This window comes from Cinclus cinclus, chromosome 8, assembly GCF_963662255.1.
Source record: "Cinclus cinclus chromosome 8, bCinCin1.1, whole genome shotgun sequence".
In the NCBI taxonomy this organism is placed as follows: domain Eukaryota; kingdom Metazoa; phylum Chordata; class Aves; order Passeriformes; family Cinclidae; genus Cinclus; species Cinclus cinclus.
This window is the reverse complement of record NC_085053.1, coordinates 29,715,970-29,743,135: the sequence shown is the minus strand read 5'-3', so window position 1 is coordinate 29,743,135 and position 27,166 is coordinate 29,715,970. Positions and strand designations below refer to the sequence as shown.

At 47.3% G+C, this 27,166-nt stretch overlaps 4 protein-coding genes across 7 annotated transcripts in view; 2 read left to right on the top strand and 2 right to left on the bottom strand.

Moving 5' to 3' along the window:
* Window positions 1-1,149, bottom strand: part of MIER1 (MIER1 transcriptional regulator) — a 43,097-nt gene extending 41,948 nt beyond the window's left edge. For 2 of the 4 annotated variants that reach the window (XM_062497962.1, XM_062497963.1), the window contains exon 1: window positions 171-365. In XM_062497962.1, the coding sequence (XP_062353946.1) occupies window positions 171-179 (9 nt within the window). In that variant the 5' untranslated portion in view covers window positions 180-365. Of the gene's footprint in view, window positions 1-170; window positions 366-903 lie in introns of those variants that run through there. The other 2 variants (XM_062497964.1, XM_062497961.1) reach the window with 2 other exon arrangements.
* A 442-nt stretch (window positions 1,150-1,591) lies between these two features.
* On the top strand, window positions 1,592-16,166 carry DNAI4 (dynein axonemal intermediate chain 4). The gene is made up of 17 exons (XM_062497953.1): window positions 1,592-1,614; window positions 2,991-3,117; window positions 4,935-5,002; window positions 5,660-5,741; window positions 5,896-6,032; window positions 7,830-7,969; window positions 8,724-8,870; window positions 9,421-9,585; window positions 9,891-10,105; window positions 11,356-11,442; window positions 12,078-12,229; window positions 12,835-12,980; window positions 13,125-13,246; window positions 14,273-14,371; window positions 14,740-14,966; window positions 15,581-15,734; window positions 16,030-16,166. Exons 1-17 carry the CDS (start codon window positions 1,592-1,594, stop codon window positions 16,072-16,074), a joined length of 2,136 nt encoding a protein of 711 aa, XP_062353937.1. The 3' UTR covers window positions 16,075-16,166.
* Window positions 16,167-17,666: 1,500 nt separating this feature from the next.
* On the top strand, window positions 17,667-19,310 carry INSL5 (insulin like 5). The gene is made up of 2 exons (XM_062497674.1): window positions 17,667-17,962; window positions 19,081-19,310. Exons 1-2 carry the CDS (start codon window positions 17,710-17,712, stop codon window positions 19,308-19,310), a joined length of 483 nt encoding a protein of 160 aa, XP_062353658.1. The 5' UTR covers window positions 17,667-17,709.
* A 766-nt stretch (window positions 19,311-20,076) lies between these two features.
* Window positions 20,077-21,049, bottom strand: DYNLT5 (dynein light chain Tctex-type family member 5). The gene is made up of 3 exons (XM_062497780.1): window positions 21,013-21,049; window positions 20,811-20,935; window positions 20,077-20,280 (listed from the first exon to the last, which is right to left on the bottom strand). The coding sequence occupies exons 1-3, from the start codon at window positions 21,047-21,049 to the stop codon at window positions 20,077-20,079; spliced, it is 366 nt and encodes a 121-aa protein (XP_062353764.1).
* Between the last annotated feature and the right edge of the window lie 6,117 nt (window positions 21,050-27,166).

The following is a 27,166-nucleotide window of genomic DNA, read 5'->3' as shown; positions in this document are numbered from 1 at the left end:
CGGTCCCGCCCGCTCCCCTCCGGGTCCTTCAGCCCCCGGGGAGGAACCGAACGGGCTGAAGGCCCCGGAGGGGAGCGGGCGGGACCGCCGGTGCCCGCGGGCCTCCGGTCCCCACAACAAACTTGCGACCCCGCGCAACAAGTTCCCGGGCAGGCCCCCGCCGCTCTCACCTCAGCCATGATCGCTGGTAATCCCGGGAAAAGGTCACATCGCCGGGAAGCGCCGCCGGGTCCCGGTGGGAGCGGCGGGAGCCGCGGGGACGGGACCGGGAGCGGCGACGGGGCGGGAGGGGCGTGGCCACGTTACGCACGACGTCACCGCGCACCGCGGGAAGCGGGCAGGGTGCGTGCGGAGGCTGTCAGTCAGGCGTGACCACGCCCATGTCACCCGTCAGTCAACAGGAAGCAACGCCCCTTCTTATGTAATACAGCGCTGGTCCAACCTGCCAGTCAGCGTAGATGCCACGCCCCCTTCCTGTCACTTGGGGCATTGGCCACGCCCTCGCCTGTCACTCAACGCACAGGCAAGGCTCCATCCGTCGCTCAGTCTAAGGCCTCCTCCTTACATGTCAATCAAAGCGCACACCGCTCCCCACCGCCTGCCCTCGTCCGTCACCGAGCCCACAGGCCCCGCCTGTCACTCAAACCGCAAAGCCACGCCCCCAGCCCGCCGAGGCGCAGCCGCCGCGGCCCGTCATGCCCATATATGTCATTGGGCGCGAGCCACGCCCCTCACGTGTCACTCAAGCGAGCCGCGCCCCTCACATGGCAATCACGCGCAGGCCACGCCCCCCCGGTCTCGCTCCACGCCCCCTCCGGTGCCGAGGCTCCCGCTCGCCGCGGCCCCTCACAGTGCCCGAGCCCCCGGCCCCGCTGCTCCCCCCTCCGGCCCGGCCGTACTCACGCGGGGAGTGTCTCATCAGCCGTGAGGTGAACTGGGGTCCTCGGGGAACGGGGGCTCTTGCTGGGCGTGAGGCTCTTGGGTGACACGGTAACAGCTCTAGGTTAAACATAAAACCCGCAAAACCGCACGAAATAAAACAGAAAAACAAGATCCGCAGCCAGCGGTAATTCACCGTGTCCTCCCTGCAGCGCCGGTGCCTCACCCGCCCGGCTCAGCGCTGTCCCCGGGCCGGCGCGGGGCAGCGCCCGGCGCGCTCGTCGGGCATCGCGGCTGCGGCACGGCGAGGACACCGCGGCCCTGCCTTGTGTTAAACGCCTGCGCCGTGCCCCCGCCAGAACGCGCGGCTCAGCCGAGGAACCGCATCCCCAACCCTCACACGGTCCCCGAGGGCGGCGCCGAAAGAACCGGCGGGCGCGACTGTGCTGACTCAGGGGTGAATCCCCCGAGAGCGAGGCGCTGCAGGCCCGCGGGGAGGCCGAGCCGCCGGCGGGGCGGTGCGCGGGCAGCGCCGGTTCGGTGACACGGGGCGGGGGCGGGACCCGAACCGGGGCCGGGGCCGGCCCGGGGCTGCGGCCGCCAGCACAGCGCGGCCCGCACGCCGCGCAGCGACCAATCAGCGGCGGCCTTGCTGGCGGCCAATCCCCGCGCGGCGTCTTGGGAGGCGTTGTCACGGTAACCGGGAGACGCCATGCCGGGGCCGCGGCCTCCCCCGTGAGTGAGAGCGGAGCGGGCCTAAAGCTTCAACGTTTTTGGAATTAAAAAGCTTGAAAATCTTTAAAATGCCTGGGAAGAGATGATAAATTATAATACGTAATTAATTCTAATGCACCATTAACTATAACTAGTGAATGGGGAAAACCCCTTAGTTTTATATATATATATAATCGAGATATATGAATTAAATCCCTTAAAATACTCAGTAATGCATAGTAAGTTATAATGTGTAATATATTATAGTCTGTAATAATAAGTTATACTTGATAAATTACATCAGTGGCCAAAGTTCTTAATTATAAATGGTTTACATCCATTAAAATACAGTAACATTTAATGAATGTAATATGTAATAAATTCTGTTCTAGGATTACTCATAATAAATCAATTGTGAATACCTTTATCACAAATGGTTTACATGTTTAAGTTAATGAGTGGAATAGATAATGAATTGTAATATATAATAAATTATATCCCATAATAAATTCTATAATAAATTATAAGGCGTCAGAAGTTATAACAAATAAATAGTCAAAACCCCTTTTTATAAATGGTCTAAATCCTAAATATGAATCTGTAATTGGTAATATGTAATTAATTATTATATACCGTAAATTGTGATGAGTGGCTGCAGTCCTTTCTTATAAATGGTCAAAATCCTTAGAAATAATTATTGATATGTAATGAATTCTAATATATAATAAATTAGAATCAATAAATGACCACAACCCCACAACGGTGGGGATTTGGTTTACATCCCTTAAAATAATTGGTGATACATGATAAATTGTAATATGGAACAAATTACTTTCTATACATCATAATACATAACAGTTTATTATAAATAAATTAATGTTAAAAATCCTTCATTTATTATCTATTTTTCTATATTAAATGTATATTATATTTATTATATTATTATATTACATTATTGATTCTTAAGAGGTTTATAATCAATTATAAGAACCTGGTCTTATCAGTGATTAAAATCCTTTAAAATAATTGGTAATATGTAAGAAATTATATAAGAAATGGTAAAACAACCTTTTATATCAATGGTTCACATCCTTTAAAATATTTGGTATTTTATAATAAATTATAATACATTAGAAATAGCAAGAATACTTTATTATAAGTGGTTAAAATCCTTGAAAATAAATGGTAATATACAACAAGTTATAATAAATAAGAAGTGGTAAAAATCCTTTCTTATCAATGGTTCACATCCCTTACAATAATTATCAGCGTACAATACATTATAAATTAAGAATTACAATAATAAATCAGGAATTACAATAAATAAATTATCAAACCTTTAGTATTTATTTGCTATTTTATAAATATCAATATTCTAAATATCAATATTCTACCAGGGCAGGGCCGGGAGCAGCAGCAGCAGCAGGAAGTGTTGGAGCCACCAAAGCTCCGAATTCCCGGAAAATTTCCACGGCTTCCCAGAGAAAATCCACCCAGAACGGGGCCCTGGGGGGAGCTGTGCAGGTGAGATGGTCCAGGAGCACCTTGGGAAAGGTGGGAAGAGCCCAGAATCCTCCTGTGGGAATCCTGGAATGGTTGGGAAAGGTGGGAAGAGCCCAGATCCACCTGCAGGAAGAACCTTGGAGCTCTGGAATGGTTGGGTTGGGAAAGGTGGGAAGAGCCCAAATCCATCTATAGGAGTGATCACAGAAACTCTGGAATGTTTGGGAAAAGTGGGAAAGAGCCCCAAATCCACCTGTGGGAAGGAGCAAAAAATCCTGGAATGGTTGGGTTGGGAAAGGTGGGAAGAGCCCAAATCCACCTGCAGGAAGAACCTTGGAGCCCTGGAATGGTTGGGTTGGGAAAGGTGGGAAGAGCCCAAATCCACCTGCAGGAAGAACCTTGGAGCCCTGGAATGGTTGGGTTGGGAAAGGTGGGAAGAGCCCAAATCCACCTGCAGGAAGAACCTTGGAGCTCTGGAATGGTTGGGTTGGGAAAGGTGGGAAGAGCCCAAATCCACCTGCAGGAAGAACCTTGGAGCTCTGGAATGGTTGGGTTGGGAAAGGTGGGAAGAGCCCAAATCCACCTGCAGGAAGAACCTTGGAGCTCTGGAATGGTTGGGTTGGGAAAGGTGGGAAGAGCCCAAATCCACCTGCAGGAAGAACCTTGGAGCTCTGGAATGGTTGGGTTGGGAAAGGTGGGAAGAGCCCAAATCCACCTGCAGGAAGAACCTTGGAGCCCTGGAATGGTTGGGTTGGGAAAGGTGGGAAGAGCCCAAATCCACCTGCAGGAAGAACCTTGGAGCCCTGGAATGGTTGGGTTGGGAAAGGTGGGAAGAGCCCAAATCCACCTGCAGGAAGAACCTTGGAGCTCTGGAATGGTTGGGTTGGGAAAGGTGGGAAGAGCCCAAATCCACCTGCAGGAAGAACCTTGGAGCTCTGGAATGGTTGGGTTGGGAAAGGTGGGAAGAGCCCAAATCCACCTGCAGGAAGAACCTTGGAGCTCTGGAATGGTTGGGTTGGGAAAGGTGGGAAGAGCCCAAATCCACCTGCAGGAAGAACCTTGGAGCTCTGGAATGGTTGGGTTGGGAAAGGTGGGAAGAGCCCAAATCTACCTGCAGGAAGAACCTTGGAGCTCTGGAATGGTTGGGTTGGGAAAGGTGGGAAGAGCCCAAATCCACCTGCAGGAAGAACCTTGGAGCTCTGGAATGGTTGGGTTGGGAAAGGTGGGAAGAGCCCAAATCCACCTGCAGGAAGAACCTTGGAGCTCTGGAATGGTTGGGTTGGGAAAGGTGGGAAGAGCCCAAATCCACCTGCAGGAAGAACCTTGGAGCTCTGGAATGGTTGGGTTGGGAAAGGTGGGAAGAGCCCAAATCCACCTGCAGGAAGAACCTTGGAGCCCTGGAATGGTTGGGTTGCACCTCCAAGCTCATCCCATTCCCAAGGGCACGGAGCTCCCACCATCCCAGGGTGCTCCAAGCTGCCCTTGGACACTTCCAGGGAAGGAGCAGCCCCAGCCTGGCAATAATTAACATTTCTCATCTGAGATTTGTTACTGGAGCAGCTCCTCTCTTCACCCCAAATCCAGAATATTCCCCAAACATAAGCTGGGAATAATTTCAGCACCCCACCGACCTTGCTGGTAATTGGACTGGATTAATCAGCATCAGCAATTCACCCTTGGTGGTTGTTAGGGAATAAATGAGTTGGAAAAGCCAGAGGGAGGAGCAGAAGTGGGGCTGACAGTGACAGGAATGTGGCTTTTCCCAAAGAATTCCTGCAGGAAATTCCTTGGGAGGGAACACAGGGAAATCTTCCTGATTATTCCCATTTTTCCTTCAGGTTTTTGATGATGAAGGGAAGAATGTGACACCCCATCCCCTCTTCCAGCCAAACACTGCTGTAACCAGGCAAGAAAAATTCATCTTATCTGTTTTAGTGATATTTAGTAAGTGCAGACAACCTTTTATGCAAAATTATTAAATATATAAATTAAAATTTATAGTTAAAATATTAAAAATGTCAGTTCAGCTATCAAAATATGTTTAACATCATAAGAATTCTCAGCTTTAATAATATTTAAGCAAGTTATCTCTGTGGGATGATGTACATCCATCTCCAAAAATGCTCTTGAACAAAAAATTTGGAGTTAAAACTCCTAAATTATGTTTCATTACATTTTCATTTACAAACCTCCAGTACAGAGGGGAAAAAACAAAGTCAGTGGATTTTGGGCTGACAAACTCAATTAAGTCATGCAAAGAAGGTAAATAATTATTAGTGTTTTAAATGAAATATCCTGAGCCACGGCATTATCAAAATGCAAGGAATAATTGTAATTATTCACAATTTGCAATTACAATTGTAAACATTGTTTTCTGAGATGAAGATATTGCTTTTTTGGCCATGTTTCCCAGGCTGGCTTTTCCAAAGGACAATCCCAGGGGTTGAGATATCAACCAGGAGCAAATATACATTAAAAATGGCTTAAAAATGCAAAGTACCTCAAGAAAATAACTTTTTTTTTCATTTTTTGAGACAATTTCTGTTTGTTTCTTGTCCTGAAGCAGACATGGAAGCAGCATATCAACAACCAAGTCTGGCTTAGATGAGACAGAACCTCACCAAGACCCAACTCTGAGTATGTCTGTTAAGAACACACCAAATATTTAAAAATTTAATCTCTACAATTATATATTCTGCGATTTGTAAGACCCTGAGCCAGCTCGGGGACATCCAGAATTAATTTTTCTGTTAATTTGGAGTGTTGTTTTGTTGTCCTGGTTTTCCAGCTGAGCAGGAGGAGGGGGAAGCAGCCCTGACAGAAGCAGAGCTGGAGCAGAGGGTGGATATTGTCCTGTCGGAGACAGAAACGCTCTGGATGTTGGATCTGCCAACTGCTCTGCTGTCCACAGAGGCAGAGGAAGCTGGGAGAGTTCTGTAAGTCAGGACTGAGAGCTGTGTCAGTCACACCTGAGAGCTGTGTCAGTCACACCTGAGAGCTGTGTCAGTGAGATCTGAGAGTTGTGTCAGTCACACCTGAGAGCTGTGTCAGTGAGATCTGAGAGTTGTGTCAGTCACACCTGAGAGTTCTGTCAGTCACACCTGAGAGCTGTGTCAGTCACACCTGAGAGCTGTGTCAGTGAGATCTGAGAGTTGTGTCAGTCACACCTGAGAGCTGTGTCAGTCACACCTGAGAGCTGTGTCAGTGAGATCTGAGAGTTGTGTCAGTCACACCTGAGAGCTGTGTCAGTCACACCTGAGAGCTGTGTCAGTGAGATCTGAGAGTTGTGTCAGTCACACCTGAGAGCTGTGTCAGTGAGATCTGAGAGTTGTGTCAGTCACACCTGAGAGCTGTGTCAGTCACACCTGAGAGCTGTGTCAGTGACATATGAGAGTTCTGTCAGTGACACCTGAGAGCTGTGTCAGTGACATCTGAGAGTTATGTCAGTCACACCTGAGAGCTGTGTCAGTCACACCTGAGAGTTCTGTCAGTCACACCTGAGAGTTGTGTCAGTGACACCTGAGAGCTGTGTCAGTGACACCTGAGAGTTCTGTCAGTGACACCTGAGAGTTGTGTCAGTCACACCTGAGAGTTGTGTCAGTCACACCTGAGAGTTGTGTCAGTCACACCTGAGAGTTCTGTCACTCAGGATTACAAGTTCTCCAAGTCAGGACTAAAAGATCTCTAAGTCAGCTGCCTTTTATCTGAGTGCAATGTTGCCTGGAAAGGCTGAGCTGGCACAGAGACCAGACAGAGAAAAAGAATAAAACAGGAATTTACTGAAAGGAAACACCTTGGGCAGTGCCAGACCCTGGCTGGGGCTGCACCCAAATCAAATCCAAGATGGATCCTGGTCAGGAGTTTCTATATTTTTATAAATTTTGGTTCATCTCCATCTCAGGGTCAATTATCCAACCACAGCCCCAGGCTATGAAGTCTCATTCCCCTTCCCTTTGCTGTTGTTTATGATTTTTGGGTGCAGGTTGTCCTTGATTCTCTGGCTAGGAAAGGAATTGTTTTGTCACTGCCCTGTGAAGAGAACTCACCAACACCCAATGTGAAGTTTCAGAGTTACACACCAAGCAGCAGAGAATCTGCAAACTATAAAAGCTAAAAGCCAAGGCATCAGCAAAACCTCCATTTCTTACAGCTCCATGTCCTGGAGGAAATTCTTACTCCTTTCCACTGAAAAATGATCCAGGTTAGGAAAATCCAGGGCTGGAGGAGAGTGACAATTCGATTTTCATGGAAAAAGTTAAGACATTCCAAACTGCTGAATTGATTTTTGTGTGTAGCTTCTAAACATTTATGAATTAATAAGAGTTCAGTATAGCAGGCAGCTCCCCTTGGTGCTCCCTGAACTACCAGAACTTTGGTGGAAATGCTGAAATGGAAAAGGAGAAGTTTCTTTTTTGTCTCTTGATGCTCTGCGTTTCACTTGAGCTCTGAACTCTGAACTTCCCCAAAGCTCCCAGGCAGCTGGAAGAGGGATTTTTGCTTTTTTTGCCTTTTTTTTTTTTTTTTGGGTTCTGTTCTCCACAGGCCATTCCTGTTTTAGAACAGCATCAAAAAGATCAGAAAGAGCTGCTGAGTGATACAAAGGCTGAAATAACATCCAGCAATCCAGAAAGCAGGAAATTCAGGACATGGAAAAGCCTCTCGTGTTAAAGACTGAGAATTCCAGGCAGAATTTTTCCAGGGAGTCACCAACCAATGTTTCCTTTGTTTTTCAGGGAGAGGAATAAGATTTATGCAGAGATTTGCAATGCTAAAATTGGCAGCGAGTACTTTGAAGAAAAAATGGTGCAAACCATCTCTGGAGCTGCCAAAACCAAGGAAGTGCAGTGTGAGACAATCACCACAGCAGAGAAAGGTAAACCTGGGCAGGACACTGAGAAAAGGGATTTTTCACTTCCATCTTGAAGCAGGAGATTATTTCCTCAGCTTTAAGTTCAGACAGTGCAGTCTGCGTTGTGGTGGCCTTTTCTGCCCCTCCTAAATCTTGAATTTAGTGCTGGAACAGTGAATCCATTGCAATTAAAATGTTATTAGCAATTAAAATGTTGTTAGCACTCCCAGAGAATGTTATTTTTTGTGTGTAAGAGGCAAACAAAATTATGGGGAATGCTGTTCCAAACACTTGTCCTTTGTATTAGTGTCTTCAAAATGAGGGAATAACCCCCAAAGCAGATAATAATCTGTTTTGAAAAGCTATTTGCCACTTTTTTGTGTGTGCCTGGAGCATCAGCAGGGCTCATTCCAACCCCTGAGAACATCAAGGCAAGTTTTGGGTGGGAGCTGACCCTGCTCAAGGGGAGCCACACCCCAAAAAAGCCCTGATGGAGCTGCAGCAGTCACCCAAGAGGAAGAACTTTAAAGTTATTTTACCTGTTTTAACAATTCTTATTAAGCACAGGCAACCTTTTCTGTAAATTTGCAAAAGACAGCATTTAAAAGATGAAATTAAAATATAAAATAAAAAAAAAAAATCAGTTCAAATATCAACATTTTTGGAAGCAGAGCTGGTTCCAAAGCCCCCCCCCAGCCCAGCAGGTGGGGTGTAGGAAGCTTCTTGCAATAATATCCCAAAAACAAGAGCCTTGTGTGACAGGGAAATTCATTCCCAGGGATGATGGTGACTTGCTGGGATTTGGACACTCTGGATGCCTCAGAAGCTGCACAGACAGAAGAACCCAGAATGCCAGCAAGGAAAAGCAACAGATCTCCCCCAGCTGAAGAGCAAGGTCAGGCTGTGGCTGTCCCTTCTGCCAGAGGTAACATTTTCCATTTCTCATCCTCCTAAACCTCCTGTCCCTGGGATTTGTGGGGAAAACTTCCTGAAAAACACTGCCTGGAACCTGCAAGAGAGTTTACTAAAAAATCTTGGACAGGGCTGTACTTGTCTGCACACTGCCACCAGAAATTATCTTAAATAAAGATAAATACTCAGGGACAAGGGTTGCTGGTACTCACTTTAAAAAGTAGAAGCAAAACACCATTTGTGGAAAAAATCCAGAAGTATCTGAAAAAGATAAGAAAATTGTACTAAAAAAAGATGATGATAAAATTATAAGAAAAGACAATTATAGCAAGAAAATATTCATAGTCAATGTAGTTTTTTTGAATCCTCTGCTTTTTGCAAGTGGAGAATTCCTATCCCTTGATTTTTTCTGTGTGAATTTTTATCACGTTCAGAGCATTTCTATCCCATTTATCTCTTATCAGTCCAAATATGGCCTCTTGGACTCTGTGATCCTTGTGGATCCATTCCAGCTTGGACTATCCCATGATTGTGTGATTCAACTCCTTCCATGATCATTGCAGAGGGTGCTGGTCCTGCCAGGAGCCACGAGGAGAAGGAATGGAGTCCAGAGGAGATCTTAACTTCAGCAAACCTGCAGCAGGATTTAGTTGTCATGGAGAGGATTCTCATGGAGAACATTTTTCAACCCAAACTCGCACGTTATCGGCAGATTCCTGTCCTGATAGGTTTGTTCCTTGATTTCCAGCCAGAAATTCCTCATTTTCCACAGAAATTCCTCACTTTTGCCTGGGTAGCTAAACCCACGTGCAGCAGATCTGGCTGACTCCAGCCCAATCCAGCTGTCTGCTCTGTGCCCAGCCAATTTTAGTCACAGTTGCAGAAATTAGGAAGTCTTAATTCCTCAAATCTTCACTTTTTTTTTTCCTTTCTTAAAAAATATTTGCTGAAAGGGCAAATTTTTCTTCTGTTGTGAATAATTATAAAGCGAGGTAAGTGAAATCAACTCGGATTCTACATCTGTGCATTTTAGAACCTGTTGTTATCTCAGAGACTGAGGAAGAAGCTGATGAGGACGAGGATGAGGAGGAAAAGGAAGAGGAGAAGCAGGAGGAAACGTCCTTGTCAGATCCAAACCAGAGCCCAGCAGAAGGTGCAGGTCCCAGGCTGGAGCAGCTCTGGTCATACAGGTGTGATTTAACCAATGGTCACAGCGTGAGCAGCATGGCTTGGAACAAAGTGAATCCTGTGAGTCCACAAATCATCCCTCAGCTGCTCCCAGACTGGGTGCTGGCAATAAACTCCTCATTCTGGGGTGATTTTTCCCTAGGAGGGGTCTCAAAGATGGGTCCAACCCCTCACTCTTGCTGCTTTTATCTACAGACTGCACCAGGCTTTCCCTGCGCATCACAGTTTTAATTCTGTTAAATTTAATTTAATTTAACTCCTGATTCTGGAGGATTTGCTGGGAGGGATCTCCAAGATGGATCCAACCCCTCACTCTTGCTGCTTTTATCTACATGTTGCACCAGGCTTTCCCTGCACATCACAGTTAAATTTAATTTAATTTAACTCCTCATTCTGGGGTGATTTTTCCCTGGGAGGGATCTCCAAGATGGATCCAGCCCCTCACTCTTGCTGCTTTCACCTACAGCCTGCACCAGGCTTTCCCTGCACATCCCAGCTTTAATTGGCCCAGAATGTCATTAATTGCTCCAGTTTTCCCTGAACAGCAATATTAATAGACTTGGTCTGTTCTAAAATTGAAATTGAACCCCTGCTGCTAGGCTCTTATTATCATTGATGGAGTTTATTTGTGGTAGTTTAGACACCACATCTTTGTCTCTAACAGGAACCTCCCAAAAAATTCCAGAATTCCTCAAAATTTTAGGATAAGATGCACAGTAAGAGCACAGAAGCCAAAGCTTATTTAATCTGGCCCTATAAAGCTCAGTTTCCCCAGCTGAACTCACTTATTAAACAAAAATAATGAATGGAAGAGAGATAAAAAGATGCTGAGGATGAGAAACAGAAACACAGTGAGGGGGAAAAAAAGAGACGATAAAGACATTTCCTACTTTTAGTGCACCCAATCTCCAGCTATTAAAAAGCTAGACACATTTAGAGACTTCAATCTTAGAATACAGGGCAAACAATCAGCTGCTTTTAAAATGTGAGCTTCACAAACTACTTGCTGAGTGCAAGAAAAGAAAAATTAACAGAGCTGAAGGCTAAAGACTTGCTGGTTTTTATTTCTGGAATAAAGGAATGAAGGGAATTCACTGGAGTGTGGAAAGCTGAAAGGTAAAAGTTTGAGAGAAGCTCCTTTTACAGCCAAGCCTGAGAGGGAAAATGAGCAGAGTTCTTCTGCACTCCATTAAGTAATGCACATTAAACACTAGGACCACGTACCTCCTGGCTTTTGACACAAAGGTGCCTGTGGGAATTTCCTGCTGAGCTTCAAGTGGAGCTGAGATATTGCTGCTCTGTGCTTGCAGGATCTCCTAGCAGTTGGTTACAGAGAGTTTGTTTCTCAGGATCAGAAGAAAGGCCTGGCTTGCTGCTGGTCACTGAAGAACCCCATGGTAACGAGTCCCTCTGTTTGCTTTTCCTGCAATCTGCTTCTCTCTGAACAACTTCTGCTCTATTTGCCATTTAACTACAATTATTTACTCTTAACTTCTCACAACAGCGTCAATAAAAGAGGAAATTTTATAGATGGAACATTTACACCTCTGCAGATCCATCTGAAAAAAAAAATTCCCCTTTTAAAAACAGCCATTAAAAAAAAAAAAAATTGGAAATCTCAGTTGCAAAGCATCCTGGTGGAGAAAATTCTGATTGCCATAAATTACAACATTTCAGTTTGATTTCTACTACAAACTTCTCTTGGCCAAAACTGCATTAGACTAATTTAAACCAGGCAGAGTCAAATCTTTACCACACCAAATCCTCTCATGATTCCCTGCTGTCACCATAGACATTTTTAGGTATTTGGTATGGAGTAGCCCTACCTAACTCACTTTCCAGTGTCCTATTTCTGCACAACCTTGATCTTTTTCCTAATTTAATCACTTGTAGCATGGAGTCAGCCAGAACACGGTGTCATTTCTGGTCACCATCACTTGAGTTTTCCAGCAGACATTTAGCGACCAGAGTAGGAGCAGAGATGTAAGTAATGCCCCAGCTCACATGTTTGCTGCATTTCTCTCCCGGGCAGTGGCCAGAGCGCATTTTCCACTGTGAGCACGGCGTTACTGCTGTGGACTTCTCCCTGGGCAGCCCAAATCTCTTGGCGGTGGGGATGGCCGACGGACGCGTGGCCATCTACGACGTGCGGAGCCGGGCGGACGCGGCGCTGCTGGACAGCAGGTCAGGCCGGCAGCTCCCCCTCCTGCCACCTCTGAGCAAGCAAACCTTGGAAAGGAGCACCGAAGGAATGCCGTTCCTTCAGCCTCGAAGGAATTGCAGCTTTTTATCCCCACCTGTAATTTATATTCCGTGTCTTCACCGGGGCAATGCAGCCCTGGGGTAGAAATCCTTACGGGAGAGGAGTGGGAGCTTTTGGTGCTTTCTCTCTGATTGCTCTTGCCAAAAATGGAGAGAGCATCAGAGTAAGTGAGGGGTGAGCAGGAATTGAGAAGGAAATGAGAGAGGCGATGGGTGGGGGTGAGGGAAGCACCTGCCCCCAGGGCAGCTCCCCAGGCACTCTCCTACAAGGTGCAGACTGATTTCATGGTGCAAGCACATAAACAGTGCCCTGAAACTAATTATCAAACATGCTTAATAAGGAAACATTTTCCTGGAGAAAACAACCAATGTTCAGACCATTTTTTTTTTAAGAAAAGCGAAATATTTCTGTTATAAGACTTAACATTCATTACGAAGTGGTAGCTTAATTATTTTCAAACATGTTGTCTTGTATTTGCTCATCTGTGATTTACCACGTGTGTTTTGGTTTTTTTTTTTTGTCCCAGTGCATCCCTAAATAAACACAAAGGTCCTGTGTGGCAGCTGAGGTGGGTGGAACAGGACAGAGGTGACAAAAATGAGAGACTGATGTGTATCTCAGGAGATGGGAGAATGACCCAGTGGTTCATCCAGCAAAGGCTGGATTGCTCTGGTGAGCGCCTGCAACTGCTCCCTTTGAGCCCAGCTGACATCCTTTCCACCAGTTATCCCACAAAACACTTGAGAGCTGCTGGGCATCCCAAAGCAGCACGAGTTCCTCACACCTGTTTGACAAAACCTCCTGCTCTTCACACAGATGTGATGAAAATCAAGAGAACAGGAAGTGGGAAGAAAAAATTACCAGGTGAGAGAGAAAGGAAAAGTGAAGGTCCCATATCACAACAGGCAGCTGGAATGTGCTTTGACTTCCATCCAGAGGTAGGCTCAGAAAGGCCATCCTGGCTGAAGTATTAGCCAGGAAAGCTCTGCAGCAGAGGTGGGATGCTCACCTGGAGCTGCTTTAATGGGAACTAGCCAGGGACTTTGGCACTGCTATTTAAAGTATATTCATTTTGAAATAAAATGCTTTCTAGCTACTAAGATTTACCCCAAATGAAATGGTAAAATAAGCCCTCTCCTCCTGATGCCTAAAGAGAGGCTCTCTGGAGCAGAGGCTGGACTGAGTTGAAGGAATAAAGCAGGGATTTGTTAAAAACCCTCCCAAGGATTCACCTTGGGCAGTGCAAGAGCCCGGCTGGGGTTACACCCAAGGTGGACCCTGGGTCAGGAGTTCTCACACTTTTATCAGTTCTGATCCATTTCCACATTGGGTTCACTGTCCAATCCCAGCTCCAGCTCTGCAGTCCCACCCTCCCAGATTCTCTCCTCCCTTTGGGTTTTTTTTTCACTTTTTGGGGTGAAGCTGCAGCGGTGTCCTTGGTTGTGGGGCTGGGAAAGGATTGGTTTGTGTGACTGAGCTGTGAGGAGAGCTTGGAACACTTTGTGTGGAGTTCAGAGTCACACAGCAGTGCACTGCAGAATCTGGAAATACAAAACTAAAACTTAAGGCATCACTCCCAGCCACTTTACTCACATTTCCTGGGGCAGTCCTTGGGACAGTTCCCTTCTGTGTGGTGGCCAAGGCTGGGAGAATTTGTTCAACACTTCCCACATCCAGGACTCAGCTGAGCTTCTCTTCATCCAGCTGAGTACTTCCTCCACAGAGCACTCGAAGAATTCCTGCCTTTTCCACATGGTTTGCTAAAAATCCAGGATTTTCAGCATTCAAACCCCAGCACGTTGTGCACTGCTGGAGAACACCCCCAGCAAATGTGCAGCATTGTGGTTCCACTTTGCCCACTGCTCACAGGAGCTCCTCCTTGGCTCTGAACTCCTCCAGCCCTGGATGATTTCTGCAGGGGTGATAGGTTCATCCAACCTAGGCTGCTTTTCTCTTTCTTGCAGGATACTGATATTTTTCTTGCTGGAACAGAAGAGGGCCACATCCACTGCTGCTCTTGCTCAGGGAAGGAGCAGATTCTGGGGACCTACAGAGGCCATAAGGTGAGTGACACACTGAACAAGGACAGCAGGGACTGCCCAGTTCAAAAATGGAACAGTTTGTTTATATTGAGGGAAGATCTGCAACAAAAGAAACCTAAATTGCTTCTCTTACATTAGGAATTAATTCCCATAGCATAAAGCATCACAGTCTTACAGGATTACTTTCTACACGGTCAGGATTTTTTTTCAAGTAATTTTTTCAAACTGGTATCCTAAAACTTTAGCTCTGGCTTTAAGACAGCAATCAGAAATCTGATTGTCCTGTAGAGTTCAACAGTCTTACCTGTGGGAGGAAAGCTGGGTAGCTCTAGAACAGATTCTGTAGCCCTACAGCAACACCAAATTCTGATTTGTTTCTCTCCAAACAGGGCCCTGTTTACAAAGTTGCCTGGAATCCCTCCAGCACAGACACATTCCTCAGCTGCTCTGCAGACTGGAGCATCCTTTTGTGGCACCGGGAATCCCACACCCCCCTTTTAACCTTCACTTCTGTCACAGCTTTTGTTCATGACATCAAGTGGGCTCCACAATCAGCCTTCATCTTCGCAGCAGTGAATGAGAGGAGGGTGGAGATTTGGGATCTGAGTGTCAGCATGTGAGTAATGGCTCTTCTCAAGGAAGAGTCTGAAATTTAATTGTCACACATTGTGACCTCTTCAGTGTTTTTATCAGATCATTACAGCTCCACACTTTGCTTGCTCAAACCATTGCATTTTGAGACTCTTTTGTAGAAGCAGATGGTGATCAGAGATTTGGGGTTAGAAGAGAAGGAGCTGGATGCCTCGTGGAGCTCAAAGTATCAAACTGCCCTTTTTCTGCAGGAATTGTGGCAGAGTTAGAAGGAAATGTAACTAAACTACTTTGGTAAAGGTTGGATTGTCTGAAGTTGAGATAACTCAGTTACCTGTGCCCTTGTCCAGCTGCTCTGGGTTTTGTGTTACTGCCAGTGGATCCATAGCCCTGCCACATCCTGCAAATTATTCATCTAATAAAAATATTAACCACCACTCTCCAGGTTAGGGCAGATTTTAGGCAAGCAGGATTATCTGAGTTAACAGCAGCTGGGATTTTTTTTTTCCTTCTGGCAGAACCCAAACCAAACACTGCCTCACTTACCGATTTCTGAGATAACCTAGAGCACAGAAAGTGAAAGGTGCAGCTTTTCAGCAGCTGATAAATGCACGGTACCCATTAATTCTTGGGTTGCAGCTTCCAGCCCGTGCTCTCCTGTGCTGCCAGCCCTGAAGGCAATCTCAGCTCCCTCCTGTTTGCCAGGAATGCCGAGTGCCTGCTCCTGGGGGACAGCAGTGGCCAGGTGGGGGTGTGGCAGCTGCACAACCTGCCTGTCCCCAGCACCGAGCAGGTAGGTGCTCAGAGGGCCTGGGCTCATTCCTCAGCGAGGCAGTTCTGGGAAACACCCAGCTAGGGAATACTGGAATAGGTGGGATCACAATTCCAGCACCAGGTTCAAAGGTGGTGCTTGCTGCTCTCCTGCTGCCACACCACTGGAAATTAATTTCCTTTATGAACAAGATGTTTTGCATGCTGCTAAACATGCCAGCACAAATGCAACCCAACCTGGCCTGCCAAAAAGTGCTGTTTTCCAGCATTACCAGAATTCCTAAGAAAACTCAGCTCTTTTTCCTCTTGTTTTCCAGGTTGCTTCCTTGTGTGACATTGTTGCTCCTGCTGGAGCTGTTTAACAGTAGCTAATAGCCCTTCTCCTCCAGGAAACACTTGAACAAAAACTGGTTATCCTTTTTATATTTTTAATCAGTAAAGGTTCTCTTTGAAGCTACACTGCTTGCAAACTTCTTTCAAATGCCCTCAGTTGCCTCTGGAAGTCCCCTCATTGCACGATCAGTGTTCAAGGATGGCCCTTTCTGGAATCCTGGTCATGGAAAAGTCTCAGTAGTCTTTTCTCCTTTATCCCTTTCTGCTTTTCCCCCACGGTATTTCTCCTTGGGTTGAAAGCAGGCAGAGTTTGGCTGCCTAGGCTGGCTTTTTTTTTTTTTTTTTTGGGGGGGGGGGGGGGGGGGGGGGGGTCAGAGCAGAAGAAACAGAAAAAAACAAACAGCTGGAGGATTTCCAGGTATTTCTACCCACAGGAAATAGGGAGCATCTCCAGAGGAGTGATTAAGCACAAGTTGTAGCCCTGCTGCTGAGCACATTACGTGTGGAAAGGTGTATTTTATAGATCCACAACATGCAGCCTCCCTCGTTATCCTGACAATAAACACCCAGCACTCAAACACATCGCTGAATTAAGGATCATTTGTGCTGCATTAGCATCCACTTCCTTCTGTGTGCTGCACATCTGACAGGGGAGGTGCACACTTCCCCCTGACATAAAGTTCATCTCGCTGTGTTTCAAAGAAAGGCACTCGTTAAGGTGAATCATTTGTTAATCATTATTATAAATCTGACCAAAATACACCCTATATTTTCCATTCATGCTCATGACTGTTTGCTTACTGCTAAAAAGCCAGCTTTCTGTAACACACCATAACCCACCCTGCACACAGTGAAAATTAATTACCTGTAACATTATGGTGCTGGAAAATCCTTGTGGTGCTAGGAAGGGCTCAGATCTCCGAAGTTCCTCGTGTATTTTATCCTTAAAATGGAATTTCTGTCCATATAATTGAGAAATTTCCTCCCAGAGGCATTTTATTGCAAGGTTTTTTTGTAGAAATGTAAATACACTGAAGCCAACATTAGGAACCAATAGGTCAGAACCAAGCTCTGCTCCCAGAGCAGAGACTCAGCTCCATGAGCTGCAGGATTGTGTCCTCTTATCTCTTTATTTCACGTCCTATCTATTGCTATGGGAATCCTGGCTGGGATATCAATAAGTGCCCCAAAGCCCCTCTGGAGTGGATTTTCTCTGCGGTGCTTGGCACTGGCAGGCTTTTCCCCACAGGCATCCACAGTTAGCAGTAAACAAGGTGGGGGAATGAAGAGGTGCACACAGACATCATGGGAAGGAGTTAATTCCATTTTTCTATGGGATCACCAACACAAAAGGACCCCAGTCAGGACTGGGCACCAGGAAACACAGACCCAAACCCACAAAGCACAAATCACATCATAAACACCCTTTTGTTCTGGCAGAACACACATTAACTGCATCCACCTAAGCCATACCCCATAAACGTGTCACACCTCAGGTGCTCCCAGTAAAGCTTCCCAGTAGACTTCGGAAATCTTTAATACCTGACCAACATCCCGAAGCACTTCAAACATGAGCAGAAACAAGCAGTTTATTTGTTTTCAGCAAACACTGTCACCCTCAGAGCGGGCTGTTACTCAGTGGAGTGGAGAGACCGTCAGTATAAATGGGAAGGTTCCAGCAGAATTCCCCACTCGATCCCTTCAGCCCTGCCCGCACCCAGCTGGGAGCCCACGCTGGCAGCATGAGGGGCACGGTGCTGGCACTGGGCTGCCTGCTTCTCCTGCTCCTGGCACGGGAAGGGAAAGGGGAAGGCAACAAGGTGAGGCTTTGTGGGAGAGATTTCATCAGAGCCGTGGTGTTCACCTGCGGCGGCTCACGCTGGAAAAGGCACCTCGGTGAGCACCAGGACCTGCGGGGTGAGTACCAATTAAACATCCCAGGCTCTTCCCTGCCTGCTGCACCTGCAGCCCAGGGGATCCCGGGGGATTGGGAAACAGCACAACCCCTGCTCCCCTCAATCCCTGCAGCACGGGCTGTGCTGGGACGGAGGCAGCAGCTTCAACTCCTCCTGTTCCCTCTCCTTGTCTGGCTCAGCTTCCTGGGCTATTTTGCTAAAGAAAAATAATTCAGCTCGCCTGAAGAACAGGATTCAAGGCAAGGCTGTCACTGAAAATCTCTCTGCCATCACCTTTCAAGTGACAGCGACAAGTTTTGCTGAAGTCGCTGCAAGTGTCTTACTGCCGTCTTCACTTTCCCCACTAGAAACCAGAAACTTTATATATAAAACTTTGTAATCAAAGCATGCTGAATGCCTGCTCTGCAATTTAAGCACCTTCACGTGCTCTTGTGTATGTTTATACTTCTCAGAAAATTTTGATTTGATAGTCAAAAGAAAATCAACCATTACATGCCCAGCTAGAAATCTGTACCCTAGCAGATTAAAATAAATAGAGAAGAAAATAACTGAGGCAGATGACAGCCACAGAGGCTTTCTGCACTTCTGCATTTTTGGAAAACTCTCTTGTAGCAGCAGCTTTAAACAAATACAAAAGTGGTAACATGGCCAACTCCCTCCCCAAAATCTTTGGAATAACTTGGCTTTTAAGAAGTGAGAACTACTACACCCTTACAGACTGCACAAGGCCCAGCTGTACTGCAGCTGGATGGTAATTCCTGTGGGAACACCCAGAATTTTGGGCAACTGATGCCTTAATGCAAGTCTGCAGTTCAGGAACCCCTCCAGGTCCAGCTTAATGTGATAGTCAAGAGCCCTCTGACACATCAAATCCCAGTTTTTCCTGGAGAAGCAAATATATCAGCGTGAGACTCAAGGCAAAACAGGAGACTCTTCAATAAAAGTCCCAAAACTGGCAAGTTTTACCATGTTGATCACAGACTTGCTCACGGTGATGTGGAGCCCATATCAGAGGGTAACACTCAGCCCCCTGGCTGTAGCTTGCTCTTTCTAGTAAGGATAAAAAGCATAAATTACTCATCTTCCCATGACTTTTAACTTCTCATTTTCCTGTGACAGAGAGTGAAAACCCCCAGCATTTCCTGCACCAGGGTGACCCTGACTTCTCATCACACCCAGAGCTGAGGCTGGGGATCCACAGCAAAGAGCCCCAGGACGTCAGACCTGAGCAAGACTTGCAAAACACCAGCAAATTTCCTGTGCTAAACAAACGTGAGGCAGCTGATCTGCTCGCCACATCCTGCTGCAATGTGGGCTGCAGCAGGAGAGAGATCAGCTCCCTCTGCTGAAATGCAACAGCTCGGTGTCACAGCTCCCAGGGATTAAAATAATCATGACATAAACCACAGTTCTTCAAGTTGTGTTCTTTAATTGTAGCTTTTGGGTGTTAAATGTCACAGTGCACACCAGCAAGTGGCTTCAGGTTGTCTGCATTTCACAGTGTTTACAGTGGGTTAGAGTAAAACTTTTAGTCATGAGTACATGGAGTGTATTTCTTCCCAACTAACTACTGCTCTGGTTTCAGCTTTGCACCTAAAATGTAATAAAATAAGCAACTTGTGATAGGATTGTTCTCAGAGTCAGCAAAATCTAACAGCAGGTTTCAGCTGGGAAATAGGGGCAGCAAAAAGTCTGGTTTCAGATTCCCCCACCTCAGTGGGGAACGGCTGCACCAGAGAGACTCAGGACCATCAGCACCAGCCCCAAAACCAGGCAGGCAAAACTCATGGTTTATTTCCTACTCCAGGTGCTTCCAATAACGTTTCCTGGAGGAGAACAGGGAAAACATTACTCACAGGGGGAATATTCTGAAAATATTTCCCCTCCAGGGCAAGTTCTGAAAGCAATCTGCAATCAGCTGCAAAGCTGTGTCATGGAAAGAGACATCCACTTCCCAGAGAAAACTCTGGGAAAGAGCCTTATTCCATTCACCCAAAGGCTCACATTTCAGGGCAGGTGAGAGTACCTTGGTCCTCCACAGATCTTTTCAACAACAGGGACAGGAAGAGCTAGGCTGAATATTCATTTCTCCTGCTGTTAAACTCCACTACCTCCCTATTCAAAATACACACCGTAGACATTTGCCACAGCAAACAGCGAGGTGTTTGTGAACACGTAGGAGGAGAATGTGTCACTCTCAGGATCCCAGAGGCACCTGCTGCCCACCTGCAGGCTCTGCTCACCCAGCTGCCCAACGTGTGCCACCACCACGACCTTGTACCTGGGCACTGCCAGCGCTTTGACCCGTGCCTTAACAGCCTGCAGAGAAAAACAAATTCAGTCCACACACGTTCAAAAATGGGGATGGATTTGTAGCAGGGCAAGGGGGAATGGCATTGAACTGACAAGAGGGCAGGGATGGATGGGATACTGGGAAGGAATTGTGCCAGGGGACGACCTAGGAATTGTTCACAGGGTGCCCAGAGAAGCTGTGGCTGTCACATCCTTGGCAGTGCCCAAGGCCAGGTTGGAACAACCTGGGACAGTTGAAGGTGTCCCTGTCATGGCAGGGATGAGGCTGGATGAGCTTTGAGGTCCCTCCCCACCCAAACCAGTCTGTACATTTTATTAATTGACTCACATATGTCTGCACCCCATCTGAGCGACTCCGGCCAGCACCTCAACAGCTGCTCCCAGCCTTTGCCTTACACTGTATCAACATTTTGGGGGATATTTGAGGTATGAGGACAAGTGTCCCACCTCAGCCATATCCTCACCACCCCCAGCCTTTACCTCACACTGTATCGCTATTTTGGGGGATATTTGGGGCATGAAGCGGAATGTCCCACCTCAGCGATGTCCCTGGCCGCCTGCCGGCACGGCCCCGGCTCGTAGCGCCGCTCCCTCATGGCGCTCTCCACCTCCTCCCTCAGGATCTCATCCACCGCCGCCACCGGGAAGCGCCCGCCAGGCCCTGCGGGACACAGCTCGGCTTTATGGAGGAAAACCCGCAAGGGTTCAAGGGTTTTTGGAGCGGTAATCGAGACCCACCCGTGCCCGGCTCGCCGGGGGTTTCGCCGCCCTCCATCGCCCTCAGCTGAGGGGGGGAGGCGGTGCCGGGAGCGGGGCCCGCCCGCCGCATTCCCGATCCGCCTCCATCCCATCCCTTTATCCCATCCCATCCCTTTATCCCATCCCATCCCATCCCATCCCATCCCATCCCATCCCATCCCATCCCTTTATCCCATCCCATCCCGTCCCGTCCCGTCCCATCCCATCTCATCCCATCCCATCCCATCCCGTCCCGTCCCATCCCATCCCATCCCATCCCGTCCCGTCCCGTCCCGTCCCGTCCCGTCCCGTCCCGTCCCGTCCCGTCCCGTCCCGTCCTGTCCCGTCCCATCCCATCCCATCCCTCCGTGTTCCCGTTCCCGGCCTCCATCCTCCCTCATTCCCTCCTCCATCCCTCTGTATTCCTGTTGCCCACCTCCATTGCTCCGTATGGCCGTTCCCTGCCTCATTCCTGTTCCCCGCCTCCATCCCTCCACATTCCTGGCCTCCAGCCCCTCTCATTCCCATTCCTGGCCTCCATCCCTCCATATTCCCAGCCTCCTTGTGCCCCTACACCTTCCACAGGCCCTCCCATGTCCTCCATGGTCCCTCATGTCCTCCACGGGTCCCTCATGTCCCTCATGTCCTGTCCCCGTGTCCTCCATGGTCCCTCATGTCCCTCATGTCCTCCACGGGTCCCTCATGTCCCTACAGCCCTGTCCCCATGCCCTCCATTGTCCCTCATGTCCCTCATGTCCCCACAGCCCCATTCCCTCCAGCTCCATCCAAGCCCACGCTCCCTGTGGATCCTCTCATGTCCCCACATGCCACCCTTGACCTGTCCCCATGCTGGGACACTGCACATCACTCCAGCAGCAATGGTGGCTTTTGGGACAGGGACTCTTTTTTGACCCTTTTTTTGGGCCAGCCTTCAATCCCTCTGCCCGCTCCTCTGGGTGCTGCTGCGCGTGGAAGCAAAACTCGCTCAGACAAAGAAATGTTTAACTTTTTTTTGTTTATTTTCAGGGAGAAAAAAATAATAATAATCACATTTAAATTGCAACTCAGTCGGGTATTTCATGTGGTTCTTATGTATAGAATGAATAAACTTTGTTCTGACGTGGGGGATTTGTTTGTCACAACGCTCTGCATGGTAAATAATTGCATATTTGAGAGTCGGTGAAGTGGGTGACGGGGAGGATGGAGGAGAGACATTTATAAAAAACCGTATTTACAAAAATGATATCCACATAGTCGTACTCTAATCTATAAGGCAAGTAACATTTAAAATATGTTGTTTCATGATTATCTTCAACAAGTCAATACAACACATTCATATTACCAGTGGTCAAATACAAAGCTTCGCTGCAGTAGTCCCTGTGCAACAAACCTGTACGTCTTTATATTTTTATTTTTCTTTTTCTCTGAGAACAGTAGGAAAGCAGCAAAGTTTTCATCACAGACTAAGCAGTACCTAGGCCATCGTAGACTAAAGGTATATTATATCTCATTGCACGTTTAGGCAGAAAAGGCCAGCCATTCATTAACTTATTTAACTTAAATCTTAAAAATAGACCTGTGTATCTTCATCCACAAATATTTATAAACATTTTATACACGAGGGATTTCTTTAAACTGTCCAGGGTGATACCTGGGGATATGGGATTCACTGCTGGGGTGTCACAGTGGGGTTGTCCCACATCCTGGGCCCTCCTCCCACCAGCCCTGGGAGCTTCCTCGGCACATCCCGACTCAATTCCTGGCTCAGACCACGACACATCCCTGTTTGTTTTGTGGCATCCAAGGGATTTCACCAACCTTAGAGCATCTGGGAGTGAAAAACCCCTTCCTGCATGGATGAGGAACCCAGCATGGGGACAGCACATCCACAGCGATTCCCAGAAAACCTGGGATTTCTAATGGATGGACAAAATATCCCAAAGGCCTCACTGGCATCTGGTGTGTTCCACCACATCCTGCTGGTCCACAAACCTCTGAAGAGCATCCCCACCACCAATCTGTGGTTCCAGAATCACTGCCAGCAGCATCCTCCCTCCTAAAGGGACAAGGGAAGCCAGGCAGGAGCAGGACGTAGCCCTGCAAATCTTTTCCTTGCCCTGCAGCGAAAGAAGAATTAAAATCCTGACTGGAATAATCCTGATTATCATAAAACCTCCCTGGCTCTTCATGGATTCATTTCCTTGGGAAATGGTGAGGAAAAGAGGAACAGAAGGATTCTGGCTATGAAATGAAATCTTTGAGACAGTGTTTGCTAACCAGGAGAGTAAAACAAGATGATGTTATGTATTTTGGACATGACAAGCTTCAAGAATAGGGGCTTTAACCAAGATGTTTTCACATAAAAACAACAGAAGGGTAGGGAAAGAAATGTCTGACTTCCTCTTAGGTAAATTTAAAAATGTGTCACCTTTTCAGTGTGCTGCAGCCATTTAAAAATGCTTCTGCTGGGAGAAAGAGGTGGGAGAGAGAGTGGGGTTTTTTTTTAGGATGTTCCTCCTGGAGGAATCTTGGAGAGCAGCAGGGGAAGGGTGGAATGGGGGGGCTGTACCTTCCCTTCCCTTCCCATCCCTGCACTGCCTAACAAGGGAGAACATTCCAACAGAAACTTCCAAGGTTACCCCACTTATGATTTAAAAGTTAACAGATAAAACCTGGAAGGGCAGAGTGAAGACAAATTAATTTCACTGAAATACTGAATGACAGCAAAACCAATAAGATTTAACAGTGATATTTAGGAATAAATGTGGACACCAAAGGAAAAGCTCATTATTTGGTGGTTTTTCCTACTACTGAGAGATTTCAGTTATTAAGAAACATTGTTAAAGCAGAAAACTGCTCTGAAAGGTGTCCTGTGAGCTGGCTGAGAATTGTGACTGTTTGCAGCAAACAGCAGAAAGGTGGCAAGAAAATGACTTCCTGCTCCTGCCATGCAAGATTCCAGGTCTGAAGGTGTCCTTGGGGAAAAAAATCCTGCTCTGCCAGAGGGACCTTGACCCTGCAGGTGTGGGCTGCCAAATTCCCAGGGGAAAATTCCCTTGGGAGAGGTTGCTGAGGACAGAGTCTAAAGGGAAAAGTTTGTGGAAGGAACAGAGCTAAAGCCTTTCTGTGCGTGCATCCACTTTTTTATCATGGAATGCCTCTTTTACTTTTCCTTCTTTTTTACTCAGATGGATCCTGGTGCTGCTGAGCTCAGGAGTGCCAGGGATGAGCCTCCTCTCCAGCCTCAGGCTTGGAAAAAACCCTGCTGGGAAAAAGAGCTGTGGTGCTTCCCTCTGGGAATGCTCCAAGGGCTGGAGCCAGGCTGGGAGAGCTGGGGGTGCTCACCTGGAGAGGAGAAGGGTGCAGGGAGAGCTCAGAGCCCCCAAAGGGGCTCCAGGAGAGCTGGACAGGGACTGGGGACAGGGATGGAGGGACAGGACACAGGGAATGGATTCCCAGAGGGCAGGGATGGATGGGATTTTGGGCAGGAATTGTTCCCTGGCAGGGTGGAAGGGGCTGGGCTGGAATTCCCAGAGCAGCTGTGGCTGCCCCTGGATCCCTGGAGTGTCCAAGGCCAGGTTGGACATTGGGGTTGGAGCACCTGGGACACCGGGAGGTGTCCCTGCCATGGCAGGGGTGGAGCTGGATGATTTTTAAGATCCCTTCCCACCCAAAGCAGTCTGGGATCGGGATGAAACCAAAGCCATGTCCCCTCCCTGCTGCCTCAGCTGCTCTCTGCCAGTGGACAGGCCACCCCAAACAGACAAATTCCCTGAAAACACACAGGTTTTCCTACCTAAAAGCCACAGAAGAGAAACCTGCAGAGCCTGAGCACTACAGATCCCTCTCTGGAGCCAGGTGCTCTCACCAAACCCAACTTCCCCGGGGCACTCTGAGAAAACACTGTGCCAAAAACTGGCACGAGCAGTACGGAAAAACCTGTCCCAGGTCCCTGCCTGCGGTCCCAGTGTCACAAGGATTTTTGTCACCTGCCAGTGGCTGGAGCTGGGACTGTGTCTCTGTGGGGCTGGGAGTGCTGGCACATCCCACATTTTCCAGAAACAGGACAAAATGTCCCAGACTGCTCCCATCTCTCTCCCCAGGCCATGATGGCTGCACCCCAAAAAAGTGACCTCTGTTTTTGTTCACCAGCTCAAAAAGGATGAGCCCGGGAGCTTTGGGTTATGGGTTTTTCTGTTTAAAAAGCACTCAAAAACCCAATGCTAATGTAAACAACTTGTCTTTCAAATGAAATATAAAGTAAAATCTCTCTATGTTCTGGTAATATTTACATTATAAACCCATTTTTCCCCCCAGTTGTTCTCTTTTGGAAAGGTGGGTTTGGAACAATTGTACACTCCATAAACCTGATTCTTAGGGTTTGCCCTGTGTTTCTGTGTCAGAAAGGGGTGAGCTCCACACTATTTATACAAATTTCCAGTTTAGGGGAAAATCATCCATGGAGTGGAACACTGGGGAGTGAGCTCCCAAAATCTGTGAGGATGTGGGAAGCTGCAGGAGTGAATTGTGCTTTTCCTTTCCTGCTGCTGCCTTTTGTCGACTCTCAGACAGCTCATCCCCAATATCTCAGCCTGGGAGCCACCTCACATCTGAAATATCCCCACATTCCCTTCTTCTCTTTTAAGACAGCCACAGATCTCTGTTTTCCTACACCAAACTCCGTGAGCAAGCACTTCCCAGCACTCCCAGGCTGTTTTCCAATGCATATGCACCACCCTCAACCTGGCAACGTTTGTAAAACCCAAACTTTTTATCACCTTGTACATCCCCAAAGTCCCAGCACCCCTCTCGCGGATGCTCCTCTGTGCATCTGTGTTTAATTCCACAAAGATCCCTTCATTTCTCCTCCCGATATTTCCAAATTCTCCTGTTTAACAAGCTCAACCCAGCAGTGCAGGTGGCATTGCCAGGAGCAGGATGAGCCCGAGATCCACAGGAATGGGCAGCACACGGTGGGACAGGGAAAACACACAGGGATAATATTTTGTCCCCCATTCTCCAGTTTGGCACTTGCATGAGTTTTCCCATCTCTGCAAGACAGCTGCTCCCAAAGCTCCTGCCCTGGCTGCTGTCCACAGCCCCCGTGCTGCTCCTGCTCCCTTGGGAATATTTTTTCCACGCATATTTTCCTGCCTGAGTGCTAAAACAGAGAAGCAGGTGCGGCTGCAATTCTTTAAAGAGTTTTCTAAACCCGTAGAGCTTTCAAAAATGGGGGGGAGGCAGCAAAAAGCCAGCAAAGCAACGTAAAAACAAGCGAGCATCTGGAAGGGCAGCTCAGAAAATGCATCCTCGAACCCAACAATGGCATTTTATGCCAGTGCTGTGGGCTCAGAGTGACCCCCCAGCCCCTTTGCTGCTCCTTTCCTCACCTGCATCCCTGCAAAAAACACGGGCACGGGGCAGGGAAGAGCTGCAGGGGTTCCAGCAGGGGATCTGCAGCTGTTTGAGAACAAGGGGCTGGAAATTTGGAGGAAATGCTCCTTGCAGAAGTGATTTTTTTTTTTTTTTCTTCCTGGGAGGCAGTCCTAGGAACCTCCAGCTTTCCAACAATATTTTTTCTGGATTTCAACCAGCTAAACCTGAAGGTTGAGCTTTGTATTGATGGCTGTGAGACGTACTAAAGGACTGAAGGAAAATTAAATCAGCCTGTGGGCTCTACTGATCTCTCTTTTGATGAGGCACCCCCTTCATAACAGCTACCAGTATCGTATTTAAATTGGATATATTGACAAAATGCAACCTACCTCTGTAAGCATTGTGCCATTCAACAGTACTACTATTAGATTTATATACCACAGTTGAAATTACATCCATTTCATGAATGGTAAAATGCTAAAACTCAAGTGTCTAACTGCCAAAATACAGCCTTACTGGAATGAGAACAATTTACAAATACAATAATTACATTTTAAAACCATTAACAATGTTACATCTAGAAGTAAATACTGGAGGACTGGTCAAGATGGTGTTTTCCAAGGATAAAAGATGCTGAAAGTTGTTGACACTTCCAACAGAAATGTCCCGAGTGCAGAATTTAGTTCATTTTCCTTAAACTGTAATTAAAACCCGTTCCACGCACAGCAGTCCTTGGGTGTTTTCCATAGTATTTTCCATAGACTTGCATAAACTTCCA

Bases quoted from the DNA above. Each gene is read 5' to 3' on its own strand.
- DNAI4 (XM_062497953.1), top strand. From the start codon at position 1,592: ATGCCGGGGCCGCGGCCTCCCCC. The intron at 7,970-8,723 runs GTAAACCTGGGC...ATTCATTCCCAG, and splicing joins AATCACCACAGCAGAGAAAG to GGATGATGGTGACTTGCTGG. The intron at 9,586-9,890 runs GTTTGTTCCTTG...TGTGCATTTTAG, and splicing joins GCAGATTCCTGTCCTGATAG to AACCTGTTGTTATCTCAGAG.
- INSL5 (XM_062497674.1), top strand. From the start codon at position 17,710: ATGGGAAGGTTCCAGCAGAATTCCCCACTCGATCCCTTCAGCCCTGCC. The intron at 17,963-19,080 runs GTGAGTACCAAT...TTCCTGTGACAG, and splicing joins TGAGCACCAGGACCTGCGGG to AGAGTGAAAACCCCCAGCAT.
- DYNLT5 (XM_062497780.1), bottom strand. From the start codon at position 21,049: ATGGAGGGCGGCGAAACCCCCGGCGAGCCGGGCACGG. The intron at 20,936-21,012 runs GTGGGTCTCGAT...TGTGTCCCGCAG, and splicing joins CCCCGGCGAGCCGGGCACGG to GGCCTGGCGGGCGCTTCCCG. The intron at 20,281-20,810 runs GTGGGACATTCC...TTTTCTCTGCAG, and splicing joins CGGCCAGGGACATCGCTGAG to GCTGTTAAGGCACGGGTCAA.